Here is a 24,344-nt window from a genome sequence, read left to right as displayed (position 1 = left end):
ACCTCTACCTCTCTCTCTCCCTCCCCCCCAATTGAAGCGACGCCTTCACTCTTGTTCTATGTCTTGCTTGAAGCTCCATCTATCCCCTTCCAGTGTTCCCTTCAATCTCCCTCGCTCCTTCCCCTCTGGTTGTTTCTCACCTCTAACCTCCTTCTTTCTCTTCTCCTCCCAGAGCTCTTTTTTCTCTCTTCAGTCGGCAGATAACTGAGACCAGTCTAAGCCAAACAGCGCAGGAAAACAGTGTGCTGAAAAGGTCCCATTGACAAGGTTGCTCACTAGGCTAAGGCTTTTGAGGAGGGATAAAAACACCTAAAAAACATAAAAAGCTGGATTAAACAACCACCAGGCATCTATTGATAAGTTTCTTTTTTGTAAACATGGGTAAAAAATTAAAGCATCGAGACCAAACGGAGCCAGACAGAGGACACGCAACACGTTTCCTAGTGAGGTTACAGGGTTCATACTTTTTGCCTGACGTCTCCAAACCTTTGAGGAACATTTTCATGCCAAAATTTCATGTCCTTTCAAAAATTTTCAGGATTTATTCCTTCTTGAAAATTTTCTCCTAGGCTGAAATGGCTGTTTCCTTAACTTTTCCAGGTCCCTGAAGACAATTCCCATGCCAGTGCTGAGTTATTATGAATGAACATTGCGGCTGTTAGGAGCAAATCCACATGAGCCACCTGTTAATATCATTTAAAAAATGTGCCAAATGCAAAGATCCGACATGTGCAGATACCCAGAATATATCCCTGGTTGTCTGAATTGTCATCTGAAAGCCAGACGAAAACTCCACATGCTTGACTGCATGAAAACTCGGAGGCCTGTTCTCTTTTGGAAAACACAATTGTCAAGGGGACAAATGGTGGGCTTTGTGTTGCTGCTGGCAGAGATGCAATAAAGACAACTGCTCAAATATCCAAGTTACCATTTGTCTTTTTTTAAGAGAGCCGCTGGTGCTCCAAATGTTTGTCATTGCAGTGCGACTTTCGCATAATAACTGTCTACATTCTCACCCCCCCCCCGCACCTATTCAACCGGATTTTGTTACAACAATCACAGCTTTCTTCAACATGTGCCAACAGTTCTGAAACTGTCACTACACCCACACACTCCAAACTGAAATTCAACTCACTCTACCTGAATCCATCAACCTGAGCTCCATCGACAAACACACAGGGCCCGTCATGGGAGAGCCACAGGCAGATTCCTTTGCTCAACGTTTATCGCTGCTGGCACATATTTCACCCAACGGCCCCCCTTCTCCACTTTTACTTTTTTCTCATCTGTTCCTGATGTAGAGGCACGCAGGGAATGTTATTGTAATGCAGAGTGATTCATCCAGGACTGTAAATATTGACAGTGATGGTGGTGGAGGTGGTGGTGGTTTCTGCTGCTGGTCTGCTCTGTCCTGAGGGACTGAGGAGTCACAGAAGAAGAGTCTTCCCAACATGGCTTTTTTTTTTTTTTTTGACAGACAAGGTCATCAGCAAATCATTTTTTACAGCCTGTGTGTCTGCTGCTTCAAAAGTATGCACCACCACATGTGGAGTTTCCTTCGGAGAGACTCTCACTGGCAAAGCAAGCTTTTAGAAGGTCCATGTGTAGGGACAACAGGAAAGACTATTTGTCCTTACCTGCATACATGCTTCTTAAACCCAGGTCAGTCCACTAAAAAAAAAAAGAAAAAAAAAAAGAAAAAGCGATTGACCTCTTTCCCACAGAGCTCAAGGGTGTGGTTCCAGAAGAGAAAATCCCAGTCATATTCTCCGTAGAGGATTTGATTATTTGCCTTAATGTCGTAACCATCCCAGTTGGACTGACCCTGAGCAAGCAGGTTGTGAAAGGATGGTATACAATCCTGAACAAACCTGTAGGATATCAACCCTGACAACATGATTTAATAGGGATATCACTGGGAATTACTACATTACCCACAATTCTAAGGTGACACAGTGACGTGCTGTTTCCATGAAAATATTTACCATGAAAATATTTACCTTGCACTTCACTGTTGCTACTTTGATTTTTCCTGCCAACATGGTTTTCCTTTCAAATATATGAATATTTACTTGTTTATGATCAGTAGTTACAACTCAATCAGCAACATCAAAGCGGTCAGTGGTGTTGAGTCAGAAGTATCATTTGCAATGCCTCATTGGATGAGTTGCTCCTTAACTCGCAATGCAGTTACACAAGTCCGGTACCTTTGGCTTTTTTCCACTTTTCTATGATCTTGTTGAGCCAAATTAAAATTTTCCAATCATGATTCAACTGTTTGCTGGTTCGCTTGATCCAGGATTGAAAACTTTTATGTAAGGATTTGCTGTAATGTCAATGGAAAAAATGAATGGTGAATATACTTATGTAGCTGTAGCTGAATTTCGTTACAAGTAGACAAGTTGCCTTTTTGTCATTTCTTTCCCCCTCTGTGTCACGTTCAACGTCACAGATGTACTGTTAAACGGACTTAGCAAAGAGTAAAGTTGAGTACAACAAGGAGGGCGGTGACAGACATATCTTTTGCTCAAGTCTCTTTTTCAAACTCTGAGCCAATTGAACGGTGTTAGAGCTGCTTACATGCAGCATCACAACATCGGGTTGGAAACAGAATGCTAATTACTACCATAACCTGCGTTTTGTGTTTGCATCAATGTCAATAAGAGCCAGAGCTGTAATGTTTACTGCAGGATCATTAAATCTGGGATTGAATACCGATTAAACCCTTTCCCACTGCAGGCAACAGCCAGATGTTTGCAGGTTTTTGGCCGGTGAGAGAGGGGCTTGCATTTCATGCCTCTTTAATTTTATAAACAGGTCTAAGTCCCAACACTGACTGCATCACTATCCAACAACTCTTCTGCTTCTGTAGCTCTTGTTGCTTTATAAACTTGGTGATCATGTGGTTCACAGCTTCTGCAGGGGAATCCGTTATCCTAGCTTGTGTTGTAAAGGTGTCATGGTCCAGCTATAAAATTGGGGTTTGAAAAAAAGTGCAGAATCTATGGTTTTGGCAAAGTAAAAAAGAGGAGCAGATGATTTTTAACCAAACTTTTTGCTCTGATTACTAAACTGATTACGCCCTGCTCGTACTTCAAGTGTCTCTTCTGACATTCCAAAGCTGAATGTGTTGACTTAGACTACATGCACAAAAACAGCAGTTTTTCAATATTAATGTTCAAGTGTTTTGTAGAAATAAATACTGATCCTTAAGGATTTTTCAAAAAATATATTAAAAATCAGAGGCGGCACGGTGGTGCAGTGGTCAGCACTATTGCCTCGCGGCAGGAAGGTTCTAGATTCGACCCCCAGCTCCATCACGGGATCTTTCTGTGTGAGTCTCCATGTTCTCCCTGTTCCTGTGTGGGTTCTCTCTGGTACTCCAGCTTCCTCCCACAGTCCAAAGACATCAAGAGAGGACGAGGCTGATTGATACTCTAAATTGACCGTAGGTGTGACTGTGAGTGTGAATGGTTGTCTGTCTCTATGTGTTGGTCCTGTGATGGACTGGTGACCTGTCCAGGGTGAACCCTGCCTCTCACCTGAAGGCTGCTGGGATAGGCTCCAGCCCCCCCTCGACCCTTAACAGGATAAGTGGAAGAAAATGGATGGATATTGAAATCAATCAATCAATAAATTTTACTTTAAAGGTCAGTGTGTACTTTTGCTGTTCAAATCAAATTCTGGAGTATATCTGCAGCTTTGACAACACAAAGCTGGGTTTCACAGCCAGTTCTTCTATAAGCTACCGGCCTTATTTAGGTTACGCTAACAAGGGTTGAAATGATCCCAAATTAAGTTTGTCCCCATGTGGATGAATGCATGAGAGACTGACCAGGAGGGCCAAAACTTATGAATGAGCAAACTAAAAAGGCTGTTTACATAAAAAACAAACAGCGTTGGACAAACACACGCAGGCACACACACACACACACACACACACACACACACACACACACACACACACACACACACACACACTCACTCACTCACTCACTATCATCATCATCATATACTGTATATAATCAGCACATGCAACTCACATTGGACAAGCCATGGAGGGGTGAGATAAAGGCAAATAAAAGAGGGAGAGGTCTCTGAGTTAAGTGGCAATCATGATGAGGGATAAGACTCTGTGTGTGTGTGTGTGTGTGTGTGTGTGTGTGTGAGTTCAAACTCACATCAAAGTGTCTCAGAGAGCCTTGTTCATGTCAGCAGGAGACACAGGAGGGGGACACAGCATTAGAAAAGCAGAGAGGTAGAGGGGGAGGTTAAAAAAGGAGTACATCGGGGTAAAAAGGAGGCAGTACACGATGATGAACAAAGGCTGCAGGGAAAGCGGGAGGAGGGAGTGGAGGGTTAAGGAGAAGTGGGCCGGAGGTGAGAGGTTGGGGTATGCAAGCAGAGGAAGGGGGGCTCGCAATGAAGGGGTTTACCTCGAATGTGAATGCACTGAGGTAAAACCAAAAGAAAGGACGATGGAGAGTTCCTGTGTCATACACCCTTTTTAATTCTACCCTTCCTTCCTTCCCTCCCCTCCTCTCCTCTGTCCCCTTCCCTCCCTCCACCACTGCTCCCTCTCTGCGACCGGCCCCAGCAAATTCCCTAGGGCCAGGGGCAGTCCCCTTTCAGTCTCCAGTGACACAGTAATTAGAAGTGTGGGAACTGAATCCATCCCTCTTTCTGAGCCCCGCACCCCTCCTGCCCTCCCTTGCTCCCTTCCTTTCGCTAGCCCTTGCCCCCCTACCCAGCTCCCGGCTCCTACCCTTCCCCTTCCACTTCCTTGGCCACCTCAATTTCTTTTTTTTTTATCTCAGGAAGTAACATGTACTCCCAAAAAGGTTCTAGAGATAAATGTTGATAAACGTCCACACAAGGCAACAGCGTTTGTGCACAGAAACACCTGAAAAGTATCAGTAGCACGTGGGCGTGCACGTGCTAAGAATATTGATCGGGAGTCATAACAATGCAAATATGACAACATACTAGAGAGGTGTTGGGAGGATTATCCAGGCTGGAGGGGGCCGTGGCAATGGGAAAGGAGCACCTACAGTACACATGGGTGATGTAATCACAACAGGTGTGTACTCCCAGTGTGTACTTCAGGCTTGTAATTTTTTGTGTTTTTAATTAATAATTGAATGTTTCCCAAAGATTTCTTAACACTGGTGATTCAATTAATTATTGCAAATTGAAGAAAAAATGAATCCTCATGGGCCACCTGTGATGTTCATGGGAGCAACACATCACACACACTCACACACACATACACACTCAACCCCATACCCCTCACTCACTCCCTACCCCCCGTCCGCCTCCTCTTCAGTCCCCTGTAGAGTCCCCTATCTCCTCGAACAGAGCAACGCTGTCTCTCCCACTCTCTGTCAAGCCCACCACCGCCGCCCCAACCCCCATTCGCTATCTCCGCGGCGATAACCATGGGAACAGCAGCACTGTGGGAACGGGCCACCAGTTGACCAAAATAGACAGCAGGAAAATGGAGGGAAAGAAAGAAAGAAAAGGCTCCCTGCGTCCAAGGAGGCCTGTGTGTGTGTGTGTGTGTGTGTGTGTGTGTGTGTGTGTGTGTGTGTGTGTGTGTGTGTGTGTGTGTGTGTGTGTTGTGTGTGTGTGTCTGAGAGGTCCATGGGATCATCCAGACAGACAGGTACTCAGGCGCTTGTCACCTCTGGTTTTCACCGGCAACAAAGGGGGACACTGAGCGACTGGAGTTTTGATTAATTCATTAATGGAACACAGCTTAGGTTCGGGACTGTGGGACATGCCAAAAGTTCTTCTTCACACACTTAACAGTCCTACAGTCGGCTAGGTTGCAGCGTTGCATGAAAAAGTCTACACCCTTAACCACAAACGCCAACACCCAAAGGATACATAACTACTACAGGATCACACACCCAGTCACACCCGAAACCACGCACCTCTACGGGCACAAAAGCAAACACCAGCGTTCAGTCAGAAAGATGAAACAAGCTCAGAGAAGAGTGATAGCACTCGAAAAGTCACAGTTGCAGACAGACCACTCGCAACTCCTTCAAGCTTCTGCTGACTCAAAATTAACAAAAAATTAAGCAAAAATTTAGTTTTTACGATGAAATTTCACTGAAAATGGCACAATAGTATATCAGCTGCCATTTGCAATCATTTTATGGATCAATATTATGATAGCCACTTGATTACCTGTACGTAGAAACCATTTGATTGCTTTATTTTGAAAAGACTCGCACCCTGCTAGTACGGCCTCTACTAGACAGGGAATATCTATATGAGGAACCATGTTAGTTGGTTTTTTTTTTTGGTCTGTTGGCAATGCTGCTGGTCTCCAGAGAGCACACATGCATGCAAACACACTGAAAACTTCAAGACAAAAGTTAAAATGGCGGGATGAAGTTCCTATGAGAAACATTCAATACTGGTTTTCTTTGGCCTGAAGGGGGAGGAGGAGGGGAAGGAGGGGGAGGAGGAAATGGGGAAAGGACACAAGTTGTGCATCATCATAATCATCGTCATCATGTTGCTGTTGTTTTTTTTCGTTTTACCTACTATGGATTTAATTTTCCATTCCATTTATATCCTCTGTCCTTCGTAGTTGAGAGGTCCAACAAATCTAAATCTGTTAAAGGCTTTCGCTCCTATTTTATGGACCTTCCTCTCTCCCAAAAAATATAGCAGTACAATCGTTAAAGCCCATGTTTGATGTCTTTTTTAACTTCCTGTTTCTGGATTTTTACACTAATGCACATTGCAGAACATTACATCCACTTTATCCCTCATCTTCTCCTGTCCCTCCATTTCTTTATCATCCATCTCTTCTCTGTGTTCTCTTTCTGCTCTTTTCTGATTTCTATCAATCCACTTATCCTCTCTGTCTATCTCTCCACACAACCCCCCACCCCACATACACCCCTCTTTGCTCTTTTGGGCCTTTCCCAGGCCAAACAGCCTGACCTCTCCAGCCTTCTACCTCTTTGCTCTCTGAGGGCTGGGGGGGTGTCTGCCTGTGACCATTCCCACCCCGCGACGATGGTCACTCTAATCTGACTCTGTAACAGAGGAGAAGGAGAGAATACAACTGAGACAGTCTGTGTGTGTGTGTGTGTGTGTGCCCGCCAAGCCAAGAGCTTCCTAAGCAAACAGACTTCTAACACTCTGACAGCACTGCACCACACAGACTGCAGCCTCTACGAACAACTTCAACCTCCTACTAACATACTACATGTATATGACACAAACTGAGCGTGTAGTACTGCATTCCAAGTAGAGGTTACTTTTTGCACTACGACTTCTAATTTTTGACTTAAAAAAAAAAAATTATACAGGCAATAGTGTACATCCTCCGTGTGTGGTCAGTCAACCCGAATGGCCCCTGTTTGGCATTGCGCAGGCGTTGTCAGAGAGCTATCAAACTAGTCAGGGTACAAAATAAACACATCTCCTGTTGTTTTCAAGATAAAACCCTTATTAACGAATAACAAGATAAAGACACTTGGAATAAGAGCGTACAACGTAGCCGCAGTGATGATTTTGCCTCCAGCTGGTGAGAAGTCTATTTGTCAGCTTCAGTGGAGGAAATTGAAGAAAAAAATAATAATTAATCAATTTTTCCCCCCTCAGTCATGGTTTACAGGGGCATTCTAGGAATTTTGTGGGGCATTTTTGCCCCCCATTCATTTAAAATGCTGGTTAAGAAGCAATTCAAACACCATTAGGTGGAATTTTTTTCCTCAAGGCTGGAAACATGTTACTGAGACCTTCACACTTATCTTCTTCTCCAAACTAGATATTAGGATACATTGATGCCATCTGATTAATGGGATTCTCTATTACGGTTACCTGCAAACATTGTGAGCTTTTTTTTAACACTTGGGACTGTGAGAAAGATCCAAATCACACACTTCTAGATGTGTAAATATTAGCTAAATAGAGCCCCTGCAAGAGCACATCTTTATGTTAATTGTTCATACGTGAACTAGAAAATTGAGACTACAATCAATTAAAAAATTTGGACAAAAAAATCACACACACTGATTTGAAGTCCTGCAGGTTCACACACTATATAACTATTAACAGAACAGTGAAATGTAGATCTTCCACCTTTTCCAATCTACTGATGTCAAAAACTAGTCTCAAAACTCAAAAGGAGGACAGAGATCGATACAATCACACAATCTCAGAAATCTTAGTGCAGTGTGATACACAGACGACACACCGCACACATTCATCATGTGAAGGGACGACAACTGGGAGCTGAAAGGTGGCAAACATCATACATTTAGTAACCTAACATTACCAAAACACAGTAAAGAAAGATGGCATGATTTGACCTCCTTTATGTGAGATGATGACGGTGTCCCAAAAAGCCTGGCAAGGACGCAACTGCTCTTCTTCCAAAGCATTAAAACTGTGAAACACAAGAGTCTATTGTTCCTCTGAACGTGAGAAAAATATCTAACCAAAAATGCTTAGTTATAATTTGTCTAGAATTTGGCGCAGTTGGGTCAAATTCTAGAGACGTCATTTGTCTGAGCTACAGGGTAATAAGCAGTTTTGAATCAATCGTTATACCGACGACTGGCTCCACGCCAGCCTGTTAAGTTGTTTGCCTCTGCAAAAAAAATGATGTAATCGTCAAATTCCAAGCTTAAACCTATAATCAAGCTATTCTCTCTCCTAGACGTCAGATCACAGAAGAAAATAGATGGTTAAAACATGGGTTTCTGCCAAAATGTCTTCAACCGCTTCATGACATGTCATGCGTCATGGCAGCTTCAGCTGGACGATGTGCCTGTGTGGCACATCGTCATGGTAATAACGAGTACCTGACACTGACAGCCAAAAGCAACGCCAGCTCTTTAGGTGAGCGCAGCACAGGCACAGTGAGCACAGATGGTTTGCCATGTTGCACTGCGTGCTGAGTGTGGGAGAATGATCTATGATTCACTAAGCTGCTCAGACCCGAGATCACATTTCACTATTGCAAGGGAAACCATTATACCATGACCACAGACACAAAGACACTCATACCAGCAGCATCTGGGAGAGAAATGGATGTTTGTTTGAGCTTGTTCTCACACACTTTCCCTGTTACCTTTTTGATTTCTATTTCATCGATGAAAGTGTAATTTGAGGAAAACCTCTGGTAAATCAGTTATCTTTGACTTAACCGTTACAAGCGATTTTGTGTAGACGAAGTCTGAGCATGCTATTGTGATGATGACCTGCACATAAAGAAATGTACATGCATATTATAACACATGTTAAATGGCTTTAGATCTGTTTTCTGTGTGGTATTGTTGTCATTAATTGACCTCAGTCTTGTTATTATTACACTGCAAAGAATTCTGCCTCCCTTAGGGGACTATTTAGACGCAGAGGGCAATCACTCACAGCAGCGCAGTCTGGCCGTGCAGCTACTGTGCTCTCGGCAAAACATGAGAAACTTCCTCTTTCTGTGTGGACGTTTGAGAGGAAGGCATCAGTAAGTGGTTCCCTCTCCCTCAGCTGCAGGGGAAAGTAGACCCTCTCCAGTGCCTCTCGGCTTCCCCACCTCCCCCACGAGCCAATAAGACACACACACACACACACACACACACACACACACACACACACACACACACACACACACACAGTGTGGTTTCTCCTCTGGAGGGGAACATAAACAGGGCTGTCTGTCTGTGAGCAGAGAGCTAGTTCTCATGACATCACCACCCGGCAGGAATGCTCTGCTCTGCCCCGTCAAAACCCCTCCACCGGCCAGCAACTTGCGCACACACACACATGCAGAATGATTTATGCACGTCCACATTTTCACAGGGAAATGAACCATGCGCACAACACGCACCCAAATGGCATCTGAGCTATTTCTCACTTGCATTTTCTCACTTGGCAATTGTTTATAATTTCTCGCTGCTGTTCTTCCTCTGCATCTCTTCCCTTATCGTTATCAGTTGGTTTCTTATAATTTCTCATCCTCTAAAACCTGCATCACTGTCAATAAATGTGTGTCAGACCACACACACACACACACACACACACACACACACACACACATTATGAAGACAGCGTGAGAGAAGTAACAGAGGAACAAGGTTAACCAGATCTATATGGAGAATAAAATTATAACAGATATGACAAATTGTGTGTGTCTGTCTGTCTGTTGGAGGGTGCATGGGAAATTACGCACTACTTCATTGTATTGGTATTTAGAGGAAAAGCCCTATTGAAGCTTTCCCTCCTTCCTTTTCACCTCTCTTCTCCCCCCTTTAACTTTCTCTTCCCTCTTCTATCATTCTATCCCTTCCTGCCTCATCTCTCCCTCCTGTCAGCATCCTCGCTCCATCTCCAAGAAGTATTTTCATCTCACATCCCCACGGTTTTCCTGTGTCTCCTCTCTCCATCTCAACCTGTCGCTGTCATGTGTTCTCCCAGTTTTTTCCTCCCTGCTCTTTTCCCTCTTCTCAGTTTCTCTCAGGCTCAGTGACAGGAAGCAGCTTGGCTCTCAGACAATGGAACACATCAAAAACCACCACCAGCCTCACCAACTTCACACACACGCACACATACATAAACAAAGCAAGACAAACAGGACATTCCAGCTGCCGGCTGCACCGGATTCCTCGCCTTGACCAAACTGAAACGGAGAGTGAGACTGGGAATGGAATGGAGAGGTGAGGGTGAAGGAGAGCAGAAGAAGACAGAGAGAGAGAGAGAGAGAGAGAGAAAGAGAGAGAGAGAAGCAGCAGATACAGTAAAGGAGGGATTAGAGGAGGAGAGGCATAGATGAAAAAAGGGATTTATGATGAGTTTGTGTAACAATGTTGATTACATTTGTGGGTGGTGATTTTAATACAAATAAAGCACCCCAACATTTGTGCGTGGTGTGACTGAGTTCTGACATCCGACACGGACTCACCAAACTAACATTTAAAGGTCACACACAATCAGGCTTTTACTGGTTCACAAGACAAAAAGCAACAGATCACAATGGTGCTGCTGCCAATGGATGTTAATCATATGAGTGGGGCGATGACCAAAATTACCCAGGGTTGTGTATTCTTTTCAGGTCTGTTGTGTGGTTGTTTCGCGATTACTAATGTTTGGAGCGTGTTATCGTCATCATTCTTCACTTTCATTTCTAGCACATGAATAATATCAGATATTCTGGTTCATGCAGAACCAAGTGACCATCCAAAACCTCCCCCAGACCCTCAAAGGAGGACGGGTCTGGTCAACAAGGAGGAGAACGTCGTTCAACAAACTGCGAGAACAACCAAGTGACATGAAGCTGAGCATCCGTGTTCACCTTAGGTGACCTGGAGCTGCGCTCAGTGTCCCTGAGATTTACCTTTCAAAACTACATTTGCAACCTCATACACGTTGCCCACCATCTTCACGTGAGAGGTGAGAACAGGATTCATCTTCGAATAGAACGCCTCTCCTTGAAGTACAGCAGGAAGAACCACAGATTATTAACTCCTGAATCTACACTACAAACAATCATCTGCCCCTCCCAGTGGACAAACCTTTCCTCGCACACGAGCATGCAGACCGACATGCATCACACGTGCACCGGCATACAGGTGGGATGCACTGCTATGCTCTCCTGAGAGTGGGAAAAGCGAGCAGGCGTGATGTTTTAAACCTGATGCTTAGTGAAGGATGTTCGTCTTCTTCTTCTCAAATATTTAACATTTAACTGCAATTATGACAGGAGAACAGATTTAGACCAGAGCTTTGTACAACTCCGCCACATGTCAATATTTATCTGTAATTAATTGATAATATGTAGACAACAAATTGTACTCTGGTGAGTTCAAAATGCAGACCTTGTTGAAAAGGTGGTCCAAGTACCCTTCCAAGCTAACTCTGTGGTACAGTCCGTTTGTGGCGAGCACTGCGGTCCAAAACCAACGACCACTAATTTGAGTCTTAACAGCACCAGGTGTACTTCACTTTTTTGGATGTGTCAGAGCATCAAACCTATATAAGATTCTATAATAAGGCCCAAGATATATGAAAAAAAAAAAAGTTGAAATACACACAAGTCCAAACATGGAGCTTCTTCCTGTTCTATCTCTTTTCTCCGCCTCAGACACATCTGACCAATAAACACTGTGAATGGTCAGCTGTGATTTGAAGCGACACATTGTGATTCGCTTGGAATTTTTCTGTATGTGAAAACAAACCAAACACTCCAAGTTTACCAACTCATCAACGGATTCCTACCCGAGAGAACAAGGTAAAGAACTGACCGGATCCCACAAGTTTCTGTGAAAGCCACGATAAAATGAATGAATCCCATACTGAATTTATCTCTTACATGTACATGCTCTAATGCTGTGAAAATATGTTTAATTATTACATATTAATTATTATTGATTAGTATTATGTATATTATATATTAATTTTAAACATGCTTATTTTCTTATAAACCTAATAACAATGCATTTATCTTGTACAACACAATACTATTTATTGCTCTCTGAATTCCAGTGTTCTGATCCGATCTGATTATTGAATAATGACTCACTTGTCGTTCTGGTTGAGAAGTCATTTCTGAGCCGCATTAGCTAAATATTTGTGGTCCTGTCTTAACTTGCCTACCCATTCATAAACTAACAAAACCATCACACAGATGTTTTCCTGGTTCCCTACCATTGACGCGCACGCACAAACACACACGCGCGCACACACACACACACACACACACACACACACACACACACACACACACACACACACAGCACGCCAACCTCCAGACAAGAACCAGACCAAGGACATGGAACCATCACTCAAACCTGCACCCGCTACCTGCTGTCTCCACACGTAGGAAAGAGTGATAAAGACCCACGTTACAAGTGAGTAACACAATCTATCAGTGTGTGTGTGTGTGTGTGTGTGTATGTTAGCTCTTTCTCAAACCATGTGTGTAAGAGCAGACGTGAAGCCCTCGCCACACACACTGGGAAATATTTGGGATGGTTTCCCTCGGAATGTCTTGGCGTGCCTATGGAATTCTCCCCCCCGCTCCTCCTCCTCCCCTTTCATGCTGTCGCTCACTCTCGTCTCCGGAGAGGGGGGGGAGAGTGGGAAAATGATGGAACACAGATTCAAAATGGGTTTGTCACCAGGCAGACCGGTGAATGAACACCACAGCTGCCACACTGCTAAAACACACACACTCTCATTGGCTAATGTTTTCAGGTTTTTTGTGACAAGAGTAAGAGAAATATTGAAGGTTGTCTGCTTCTGCTTTCACTTAAGAAATATGCACATGCTGAACATGATATACACTCACAAACACAAAAACACACGCGTGCACGCACACACTCGCTCAAGCACGCATGCGGGCAGTGAGGAGTAACTTTAAACATGTCTCAACCTTTCACATTCCTCCCGTTTCTCAGCCCGCGGCTCTCTTTGTAGATCAAAGGACAGACAAGTCTCTCCATCGCCTCACCCTCCTCCTCCACCCCTCCTCTTCCTTCAGTGGCATCTTTCTCTGACACTCTCTCTTCCTCTCCCTCTTCCTCACTCAGCAAACACTCATTGCTCATGTCTGATTTTCTCCCACACTCTCCATAATACCCCTGTCACTAATCCTTGCTGTTTTCAAGATGACTTTCACCTTTTCACTTGTCTCATCTGCTTTCACTGTTTCTTTTTTACTTCCCTGTGATCACCTCTGTTCTCACTTCTCCCCCTCCCTCCCCTTTTCCTCTCCCTACCCCCCCCAACCCCATCTCTCCCATCCCTCCCTCTCATGGTGTGGCAGTTCCTGTTGCTCTTGTTTTCACTTCCCCAGTAGTCTGGTGCGTGGGAACCAGTGTTTCTGCTGCAACAGTGTCTAGGGCTGAGTCTGAGCGTTCTCAGCTCCTGTACGTCTCTGTGTGTTTATGTGTGTCTGTGTCTCGGTGTGTTTATGTGTGTGTCAGAAGGTGCTGAGGTAACTGACAGTGTGTTTGTGTATGATTCTAAGTTTTGTGTGCAAGTGCATGTATCACTAAGTATGTGTGAGTGAGTGTGTGTTTGCTAGGCTTCATGTCTATCTCTCAGGCAATCTCTGCTATCTCAACATGTCTATAAAAGGCTAGTATGGGACATCTGATGGAACTGTACAACTGAACGGAAGTGTGTGTGTGTGTGTGTGTGTGTGTGTGTGTGTGTGTGTGTGTGCGTATGTGTGTGTGTGTGTGTGCGCGCGCGAGCACGCGTGCAAGAGAAAGAGAGAGAGAGAGACAGACTGTTCGTGTTTGTGTATGCCAGGAAAGTATATTCAAAGCAGGCATCAGTGGTAAGGATAGAATCTAGCTGAAAAAGGAAACTGTAATGGACCGATCACCAACTCCTCCCTCTTACCCAACCCTTTGCAGGAATCTACAGAGATTCATTTTAAGGACGAAAGGCGACGTTAAATACTGTGACATGTGGCATCTTCTTTCAACTTTAACCATCCAAATGCCTTTTGGGTGAATTTTAGAGCAGAATACATCGTAGTTTAACTTTATTTTTTCGAATAAATTACCAGTAATTATTGTTTCATACATTCAAACTATATTTATTGAACAAAATCCCATTTACTTTTTCAGAGTTACCCAAAGACACCTTGGGGGGTGTCACAAGATGATTCCCAAATATCTTAAAAAAGATGATGATTAAAAAAAGACCTTAATTGTTTTCAATGATAACAAAGCACTATAACTAACATAAAAGCAGCAGCTAAACTTACTTCGGCTCAGGTGGGGTCAGGTGGGGACGGCTCGGTATGGGTGCATCTCCACTGCACTGGGTACCACGTCAGCGTCGGTGGACTCACCGGCCGAGAGTTCCCCGGTGTAATTTGTGTGCGACACAACAACCAAAATGGTAATGGTTAGAACTGTGTTGGGGCCGGTGGAAATGGGGCCAAACCAACCAGACCCGAGATGAAGTGAGCCAGTGGAAACACGCCCTTAGTGAATGTGTATAATTTCAACCACCTCCAGGGACACCCAGGGTTGTATGTCTCCAACACCTTTATTTTGAGGTCCTGAGTTGACAAATTTTGGAACCCCTGAGCAATTTGTTGAAATGCATTTGTCTTTCTACACTTCACGTTCACCTGCTGAGATGGTAGAAGATCTCTCCGTATTCACCTGGAAATTAAGGCATCTACCAATGTGGATGATGTGGGACATCTCAACTAGTAAAGATCCAGCACGAAAAAGACAAAAGGATTCTCAGTAAAGTAAACCACATCTTTTATCCAAAAGTGTTTTTTGAGAAGGCTTTGATTCAGAGGACTTTTCACAAGATGTCTGATATTATTTTGTATTGTTGGAGATGGAGCTTTTTTTCAGGGGTAAACTAAATTGCGACTGTTGTTCATGAGGTTCTAATGAATGGAGTTCCTGCAAAGGTTCCCAGTTCCCAGGGAAGGTTCCTGTGGTCTAAAGGGGCTTCAGAGTACATCCTTAAGTGAACATTTCTACTTTCAGTCAATGAATTATAAAATTTCTTTTCTTTTTTAACTAAATTTTTCTTGTACTTGTATGTAGACAATAGGATCGATGTCCCCTTTTCCTTTTGGGGTCTTGATGGTGGACAGACACATTCCTCTGCCTCTAAAATCTCTGTGTGGCCTAATGATACAAGAGACAAACGTTAACCCTTTCCCTGCCCAAGCTTTAGATATCCGTTAATCTCCTCTTCTCTGTCTTTTTTTTTTAAACTCCTCTTTCCTCCCTCCTGACATTCATCAGTGGTGTGTGTGCATGACTGAGAGACACACAGAAAAGATGGGAGAGGAACTAACCCATCCATTGCTAATCAGAGAGCTTCACAATCAGATAACAAAGGGGTTAACATTGCCTGGGTGGGCTGTGGAGCAGCCCCCAGGGTCAAACTCTCTCTCTCACTGTCTCTAACACACACACACACACACACACACACACACACACACACACACACACACACACACACACACACACTAAACAATCCAATTTAACATAAACTGTATAACGGTTATCAATAGTAATCAGCATTTGGAATGAACTTAGAAAATCTAAATTAAATACACATTCATTGAAAAGTATTGAAATTTTTTTTTTTTTTTAAAACGGAGTGCAAAACACATTTTCATCGCCAAGACAGATGAAAAAAAAAAAGGTCCTGGACTGTTAATACTGCTAAAAAGGTAGCTGGCAGGTGGGTTATTGCTAAGGGTATTTTCATTCTAATCTATTAACATCTTTGCCATGGTAAAGTTCTGGTAAACTGCACATATCAAGATACTTCAACTGTTTCCCTAAGAAAATGTGTCGGTGTGAACTTATTAATTGTTGGGCCTCTATCAGGCATCAGGATCAGCAAAGCTCTACCCAGCTGGCGTGTTTCTTTACAAGATGTTGGCGGAGTCAGTGAGTCCAAACATGATGAAAAAGACCTCTGCACACTTACATCTGTGCAAGATTCATGCAATTATACTATTATACCATATAAGGTCAGTCCTGCACAGTGCACAGAGAACTTTGTCATCAAGTTTGGTCTTGGAATTTGAAAATAAAAATTCAAACAAAAATGTTTGATTCAAGAAGTGATCATGGATCAATTAAAACTACAGAGGCTGGGCAATTTTGGAAATATGTCATTTCCAATTCCTTCACTTTCATGAAAGCACGTTCAGCTAAGTTTGAGACACAATCTCAACCAGGGCATCATTAAGAAATTACACATATTTTGGTATGAACAAAAAAAAAAAAAAAAGAGGGCAATCCACAACTTTCTGAGTTAAACTGCCAACAGTCTGACAAACAAACATCAGTGACATTACTTCCTTCCTTCCTTGACACTTGGACTTCCTATGACCATAACATATCAAAGTGACTTCCCCAAGGCAGTGAACAATAAATCGGGATGGAAGGGGGACAGACCATATGGCCTCTGGTTGGTAGTTCAGCAGAGTTTTCAAATACTTTAATGTGTCAGAAAGAAGTGTCAAGGTGGTCCTGGTTGTCTCCATTAGGGTCTGGCACAAATGCATCAAGTGGTCTGTCTTGACACATTTGGGGGGCCCCCCACTAACTAGAACACCCAAGTTTAGAAACTGTCCTGAAGAGATACCTCTCTCAATCACCGCGTGTGCGCGCACGCGCACACACACACACACACACACACACACACACACACACAAACAAACAAACAAACAAACAAACGCAGCCACTGCAGCACACACACATGGTTTCCCTAAACAGCCACCCATGAGGATGAATAAGTTACTGCTGCCCTCAAACATCAAGGCTTATTACAATGCACACGTATGCAAAGCTTTCACACGTATGCAGGACAGAAATGTTGTTGTAATTTGATAAAAAGCGCTTGAAAGGAGTTTAAGGCAGAAAACAATTGAAAGACAACCATCGTTGTATTTCTCGTCCAGACTCAACTCCTTTCCTTCCTGGTTCTCTAGTTTTTATATTACCTTTAATGTAAAAATAAACGCATTTCACTTTTGTTATTTACCCTTTATTTATTCCCTCCCATAATGTCCTCATTCATCTGCATTCTTCACAGCAGTTAAGAGACATTCCCAAGCCAGATGGAATATATACAATCCCTCCACCCTCGCCCCCAAGCCTCCTCGTGATTGGACATACTTCCACAGCAAAACAACCAGAAGGGAAACAAATTAGATGCCAGAGCACCTCCACCAGCTACTCTCCAAGTTTGAATTGAGCCTCCTTCTGATAGTCAGAGCTCCTCTTCCTGTCAGAGATGTAAAGCCCTTTCTTCTTTCGGACCAAGCAACAGCAGCACCCTGAGAACTTCTTTCCATCTCAGGCCAGTTTTTTGTTGGTATTCAACAAGGGTCAAGTGATGTGAGCGGGCCAGGGGTAGCTGTGGCCATTTTCAACACAAGTGAGATACGTGGTTCCTATTGAGCTGAAGTACCTAACCTGGGGTAGAAGTTGAAAAGGTCCCTAAAAATGAAGTACCTATGGAACTGATATGGTTACAGGTGATTGCTGACTGGAGATGGCGGAGAAACAAAAGGTGTTACTTTCTCCAGCTGAAACATGTTCCTCCAGTCCAAAAGCAGCTCATAAGGTAGCGCAGCCACAATGAAGCCAACCCCTCACTCCATCTTAATCACACTCTTGACAAGTTCCCAAAATTCAGCTGTGCAGAGGGGAAAACCCTTGGCGTAAGGCCCAAAAACAAGTTTGCTTCCAGATCTGGCAAAAATTAGCCAAAAATATCCAGTGCAACCAGCTAACATCTGTAATGAGACTTCTGTGTGCCTTATAAAGTTTGCCATATTGATTAGCCCGATTAGCAACTTGAGAACAGGTTGGGAAGACAATGTCTATGGATGCACTGTTTCACAGGTTACAAAAAACTAAACAGTCCTCAGACAATGCAGAAAGCTCATGAGATTACGTTTTAGCCGATACGTTTTGCCAAAAGTTCCACCAATTCTAGCGTCAACAACAAATTCTCAGTAAACCAAATTATTATTTTTAAAGCTCGTGGTGTCCATGCCCCTATGATTTTACAAATTAGTTCCCCTTTCGGCAAAACACATTATTCAACAAAGGATCCACAAGATTAGTTCTCATAACTGAAGCAGTTCTGCGGTATTTCCTCATAATGGATGTACTTGTGCTTCTCACTGTGACAATCTTGTTGCTCTATGTCACTCAAAGTTGCTGTCAGACAGGCATGTCTGGTGTGTTGTACAACCATACCTACAATCAACATTTATGTCGTTCACTCCAACGGTCTACCACGCTCTTCTCAACTATTTTCTTTATTTCTCTATGTGTGAGTCATCAGAATCCTTTATATCAATTTTGTCAGTAGGTTGTAAGAATTCAACCAGCACTGATTTCACAAATAGATTCAAATAAAATAAAAACGGATGAACCTCCCTACCTGGCAGCGGCTGAATATGTCACAAGGAGTGGCCTGGACATTGAAGTGTCTGAGTACTTGAACAGCCTGGTCTTTGGCCTTGTCGGAGCAGTTTAGCAACAGACAGCGCCCCTCGCCCACCTGGGACCGCAACTATCAGGACACAACGATGACAACAATTTACCAAGGGTTTGAATATGGAGTCTTCGTTCACTCTGGCATGCATGTAATACTTACAGTTTGGTATGGTTGTCCACATGTGAGTATGACACGGCCTTCGGCTTGTGCTAACTGACACACATCAACATCACAACGAAAGGAAACATGAATTTAATATATTTGCTGTTCTTCTCGTATGAGTTTATCTTTCTTTATGAAAAGCTGAGCTCTCCTTTGCTTGGGCTGCTGACTGACCTTGGCAGCCTTCCTGTGGTCGTCACTGCTCTCCAGCATGACCACGTCGACTCCTAAACAGCGCAGGTACCTCCCGAGGCCCTGTAGCATGTTGTCACACACCACCCGCAACTGCTGGGGGGATAGAGGAGGGAAGTCTTCTTGGGGTTTATTGCCACACGGGAGGTCTTTCTCTGCATTGGAGCGAGGGGGACTGACCCATTGAGCCCCTTGACATTCCTAAATGGACAGAGACAATAATGTGATACTTAACTGATCCCCACAGGGGGATTTTCTTTTCACTTGCAGCAGAGCGCAGGGAGGTCAAGGCACATGGTGAGCTATACGAGTGCACCCCCGGAGCTGCAGGAGCATCTTGGTCAAACAGACATTATCCTTGCAGGTTATCTTCAGCTCTTCAAGTCTTCCTTGTCCCTGTTGTGTCTACCACAAGCTCACAGAACTAAGACTAAGCACAATATTTGCTTTAAACTAATCACTTAAGGTGCAGTTTACATACAAAACTACACGGTGAAGACTTTTGAGGAGTTATCAAATATTAGCGAGTGTTAAAAAAATACCCATAAATCTGTTTTGCAGATAACTGAGAGGTCACCGTGAAGTTGACATTTGAACTTTTAGTATATAAAATATCACCACGTAATCTTATTTTGAGAAACATGATCAATGCATGAATTCTTGAATAATGCTCCAAATGGGGTTTTGTGGCATCACAGTGACCTCTGACCATCAGTTCATCCTAGTGAAGACCAAGTGAACATGTTGCCAAATGCCAGAATCCACATTCCTCAAGTCTAATTCTTTCAGTCGCGGGCTGCTTGATTATAGCAAAAATGATCACTATCCCAACCAATAATATTCCAATCAATAATAGGGGTCATGATTACATAACACTTACTGACTGGAAACATCTTGCTTGGGAAATAAATTTGTATTAAAAGATTGTTTTGTGTCTGCCATCTGGGAAAGTGCCCAGTCTGCTAGATGTAGATGGCAAGTCCACCCAAGAAGTCATTAAAAGCGTGTCAATATATGAATTGGATTTATCTTTCTGTCAATATATCACAAAATTAGAGCACAATTACAAAAAAATACTACACAGTCATTGTTTTATCATCTTCAAAGGCGTCAAATCCCACTGTAAACTTGAAGATAAGTCAGTAAATGACAGAAATTCCTGGGGATGTTGAGCCCTCACCTCCTTGCTGCTGGCCTTCTTGGCTTGTTTACCCTTCTGCTTCATGTCTTTGCTCTTCTCTGGCTGGCTGAAGGAGATGCTTCGCAGGTCTGCTGGTAACCCAAACTTGGCAGGGTTGCTGGAGAGGACTGAGTACACGTCCAGCAAACAGTAGGCATCTGCCACTAGAGGAAGGATAGAGACAGAGATACAGAGATCAAGAGAGAGAGCAAGAATGGGTCCATTTATTGGCTTACAGTTTATTATGGAATATCAATAGCAAAAAGATCTCCGTGTTATTGTGTGTTTGCAAAAGTACATACCTGCATATCTAATTTGGCTGATGCGCAGTGGCCGTTTCTGCCAGTTGGAAATTTGCTCTGCCTTGTCCAGAGGTCTCCCCAGGACCTGCTGAACCAGCAGACTCAGCCCTCTCTCTACAGAGTCCTCTCCTACTAGAACCTCCTTTGGGCCATCGTGCAACCTTTTGACCTTTCCACGCTGGATCTGAACAGGGAATTTTAGAATAAAAACATGTTTAATCTCAAGACAGATTTTCAAATTGACTGAAATATGGGTTAACTTCCCTGCCAGACTTCATTTTGAATTTAATTGTGAGACATTAAGTGAACAACAGGATCACCTTTTGATGGATATTAAGAAGATCAAGCATCCCCTCCATTTTCAAGGGCTCCTCTAAAAGATGTTGCCAGGTGGACACGAGACACTTGACATCACCGGACATACCATAGCCTGAATGAGAGAAAGGAGACAGGAAGGAAGTAGAAGCAGGAATGCCTGAAGTAAAAGTTGATGTTACTGTTGCTCAGTCGGCTGCTTACCCAGTTTAAGGACAGTTCGTTGGGAGAACAAGGTCCTGATGAAACTAAGAGTATTTGGATGTTGACAAAATCCATTTGCACATAAGTCTAACAAGAAAACCTGGTCAAAAACTGCAAGCTGTATCAGGGCAACTTGCTGAGCTGAGACACATCCAAATGAAGGCTGCCACTCCATGTCCACTCCGACTACACCACCTTCCTAGGAAAGAAGAAACAACCATGAAAATTTCTTCAACTAATGGCTGATTTGTAAGGTAGGAATCTTTTTTTGTTGTTGTTGTTCTTTACCTTTAGCAGACTGTTCTGACATCTCTGGAGGGCTTCTGGCGTGTCCACAAGGTGAACCCTATCTTTGGTGAGTGGTACCTGGTAGAACTTCTGGGTGTGTGCCTCCGATGGTATCCATTCCTCCGTTTGTGCTGAATCACTCACATGAACTAGTCTGGGCAGAACAAGGAGATGAGTGTGCATTTGTGTGTAAGCACACAAGGAAGAGATTCGGTCAGGAAAAAAAGACTATATAAAATCAATGAAAGTCGAATGAGAGAGGACAGCTAGGGCCCGGATGATCGATCTGCTGGCTGATATTATCCTGATTGTTCCGCAGTTCTTTAGTCAAATCTACAACCAGCACGTCGCTGCTTCCAAGTGTGGTCTAAACAAACATAATGGTCGTGTTGTCAGTTCACCGAAATACATTTATACATTATTTATAATATGCCATATATACACATTACATTTGCCATACATCAAGTAGTTGTATCATTACATTAGTGATTAATCAGCTGACAGTAGCTGAGAACTTCTTTGGTGTGTTGTAAGTAAATACGCAGATTAAAGACTTTTCTACTCAGAGTGAGCGTTTATTTAAATAGATATCAGGAAGTTAGATCCGATAACAAACCATCTAAGGAAAAACCTTTTAATGCGTAAAAGTGTGAACAGGATCATGGAGATGCAGACTACAGCTGATGAAACTAATCGGTCATGTCACAAGTGTATAACTCATTATTTAAGTCTGTTGAAAAGTGTTTCCAGGCGACCGAATCGTCTTCATGTGCAGAAACCCGTCGTGTCTCCCTCCTCCCTTGAAACAATGAGCCCAAACTGAAACTGTTACAGTCTTGAGAAGAGAAGCGGAGCTGCTGGCTGAGAAGGAGGGTGCCCCTCATTTACAACACAAGACAAAACGCAACACGCCACGGCGTGAGACACAGTAATTGTATTATTTTAATATACTGCTTTCATGACGGTGGAAAGCCGTAGTTGTAGTTGAAATTTAATTAATGGCTCAACTCTTGTTACAAGAGAGAGTTTAGCAGCTGTCTAAAGAAGTACAAATTACAGATTGACTTGCGGTGTTTAAGAGCAGGGATGCGGTGCCTCCAAAGGCCAAAGCGTTTCCTTTTTATAATGACAGCACAACATTTGCATACTGCAAGACGTATAATAGAATATGTTGATGAGTATTCGGTCAACTCACTGTAGATCAGGCGGTAAGCTCTGCTGTGTGTCCCACACCCCCCACGGAAGTAGATTTCTGGGGATGCTGTATCTCAGGGACCACTGAGAGGCTTTTTGAAGACCACAGTATTTCACCAGCAACTCCACTAACTGGATCTGAAGTTCAATGTCATCTGCCACTACATACTACAAATTCAGGACACACAAGAGCACTTATACACGACACGTCCAGCATTTTTTAGAACAAATACTAATCTATATTCTTTGTCTGTCAGATATTTACCTGAACATGGTCACTCCAGTTCTCCTCTGTCATGCCTTTCTAAAAGAAAAAAGAAGTTTCTGTCATTTTTTTCCTCTGTAACGCAAAGACCAAAGACCAGGGCCCCAAATACTTTCTTCATGAATCTCAAATGCTCCCTGCTGCTTTTGTTTTCAGGAACTGAATCTGAATTCAGCCCAACTTCCAGCTGTTAGCAGCTTTTGTTGGCTTAAAACAAAAATTTCAAACAATTTCCTACAGTAATTTAAGTTGACACCTGAATAACTAAAACCAGACTATGAGCTCAGAGCATCAAAAAAAGGTACATTTAAATAAATATTCCTATAACACAATTAGGTTCAGAAGACAGACGGAAAGAACACACAACCTCCATAGGGAAATAACTTTGTAAAAAGAAAAGGAAAAAAAGGGGAAGGTTGTGCATCAAAAACCACATATCAGTGTATAAAATTACTGGCAACAAATTGCTAAATCATTTCACGCACACTACCAGTGGAGTTTTGGAATGACTAGCAGAGTGAGAGCAGGTATTTTAGAGAGGAATCTAATGTCACCTGCTCAAATCAGTGAGCTCATTCGTTCACTCACTGCATAGAACTTGAAAATGTAAATCCTGACACACTATATTAGGATGTCGCTTACCTCCACAAAAGTCTTGTGCATGAGGAAACGGAGAGAATCCTGACGTCTCTTGCGTACAGCATTGGGACACAATCCTGAGTCAAAGTATGACACAAGAATTACTAAGTGCAAACACACAAAGCATACCTGCACGTGCTATTTTTCCCACCTTGGTCAATGTTGAATTTCTCCAGAAGTCTTATGACATGTTTTGTCAGTAGTTTGGGCTGAATTTGACTCAAGTGGTGTCTGGACAGAGTGAGGTGAGGAAACCGCCTGTGAAATTCAGACACAAGCACGCGGGATTATTCAAATGTGTTCCGAGATTTATAGGTTTCCACACATTCGTGCGTGCTCCGAACCTTCTTATCTCCTCCACGTTGAAGCTCGGGTGGCACCAGGAGTCCAGCAGCGTGACCAGTTGTTGCTCTAGGTGATTGTCTCCAGTAACAAATGACTCCGCCAGTGGTAACTTATCCTGCCAGATCAGCGGTATGCACATCTGCAGAGGTACATTTGATGAAAAGGAAGTGAGTTAAGAAAGTCACTGCTAGTGGACAAGTGTGCACGGACGCATTCCTCACCTCCTCCATATCCAGTTCCTTCTGTATTTTCAGCTTTATGCTGAGCACTGCTG

At 43.2% G+C, this 24,344-nt stretch overlaps 1 protein-coding gene across 2 annotated transcripts in view; it reads right to left on the bottom strand.

The window, feature by feature from the left end:
* Nucleotides 1–24,344, bottom strand: part of exd3 (exonuclease 3'-5' domain containing 3) — a 42,082-nt gene that overhangs the window by 9,142 nt on the left and 8,596 nt on the right. For both annotated transcript variants that reach the window (XM_086186693.1, XM_086186692.1), the window contains exons 7-20: nt 24,292–24,341; nt 24,070–24,209; nt 23,877–23,983; nt 23,729–23,802; nt 23,087–23,125; nt 22,823–22,989; nt 21,628–21,781; nt 21,340–21,538; nt 21,141–21,250; nt 20,821–21,004; nt 20,519–20,682; nt 19,321–19,539; nt 19,144–19,197; nt 18,928–19,059 (exon numbers count right to left, since the gene is read on the bottom strand). In XM_086186693.1, coding sequence (XP_086042819.1) covers nt 18,928–19,059; nt 19,144–19,197; nt 19,321–19,539; nt 20,519–20,682; nt 20,821–21,004; nt 21,141–21,250; nt 21,340–21,538; nt 21,628–21,781; nt 22,823–22,989; nt 23,087–23,125; nt 23,729–23,802; nt 23,877–23,983; nt 24,070–24,209; nt 24,292–24,341 — 1,793 coding nt within the window. The remainder of the gene's footprint in view (nt 1–18,927; nt 19,060–19,143; nt 19,198–19,320; nt 19,540–20,518; nt 20,683–20,820; nt 21,005–21,140; nt 21,251–21,339; nt 21,539–21,627; nt 21,782–22,822; nt 22,990–23,086; nt 23,126–23,728; nt 23,803–23,876; nt 23,984–24,069; nt 24,210–24,291; nt 24,342–24,344) is intronic.

The sequence above is a fragment of the Aulostomus chinensis genome, chromosome 19 (assembly GCF_037954235.1).
Source record: "Aulostomus chinensis isolate RoL2024-O1b breed Wild chromosome 19, RoL_Achi_v1.0, whole genome shotgun sequence".
Taxonomy (NCBI): Eukaryota; Metazoa; Chordata; class Actinopteri; order Syngnathiformes; family Aulostomidae; genus Aulostomus; species Aulostomus chinensis.
This window is presented reverse-complemented; position numbering and strand designations above follow the sequence as displayed.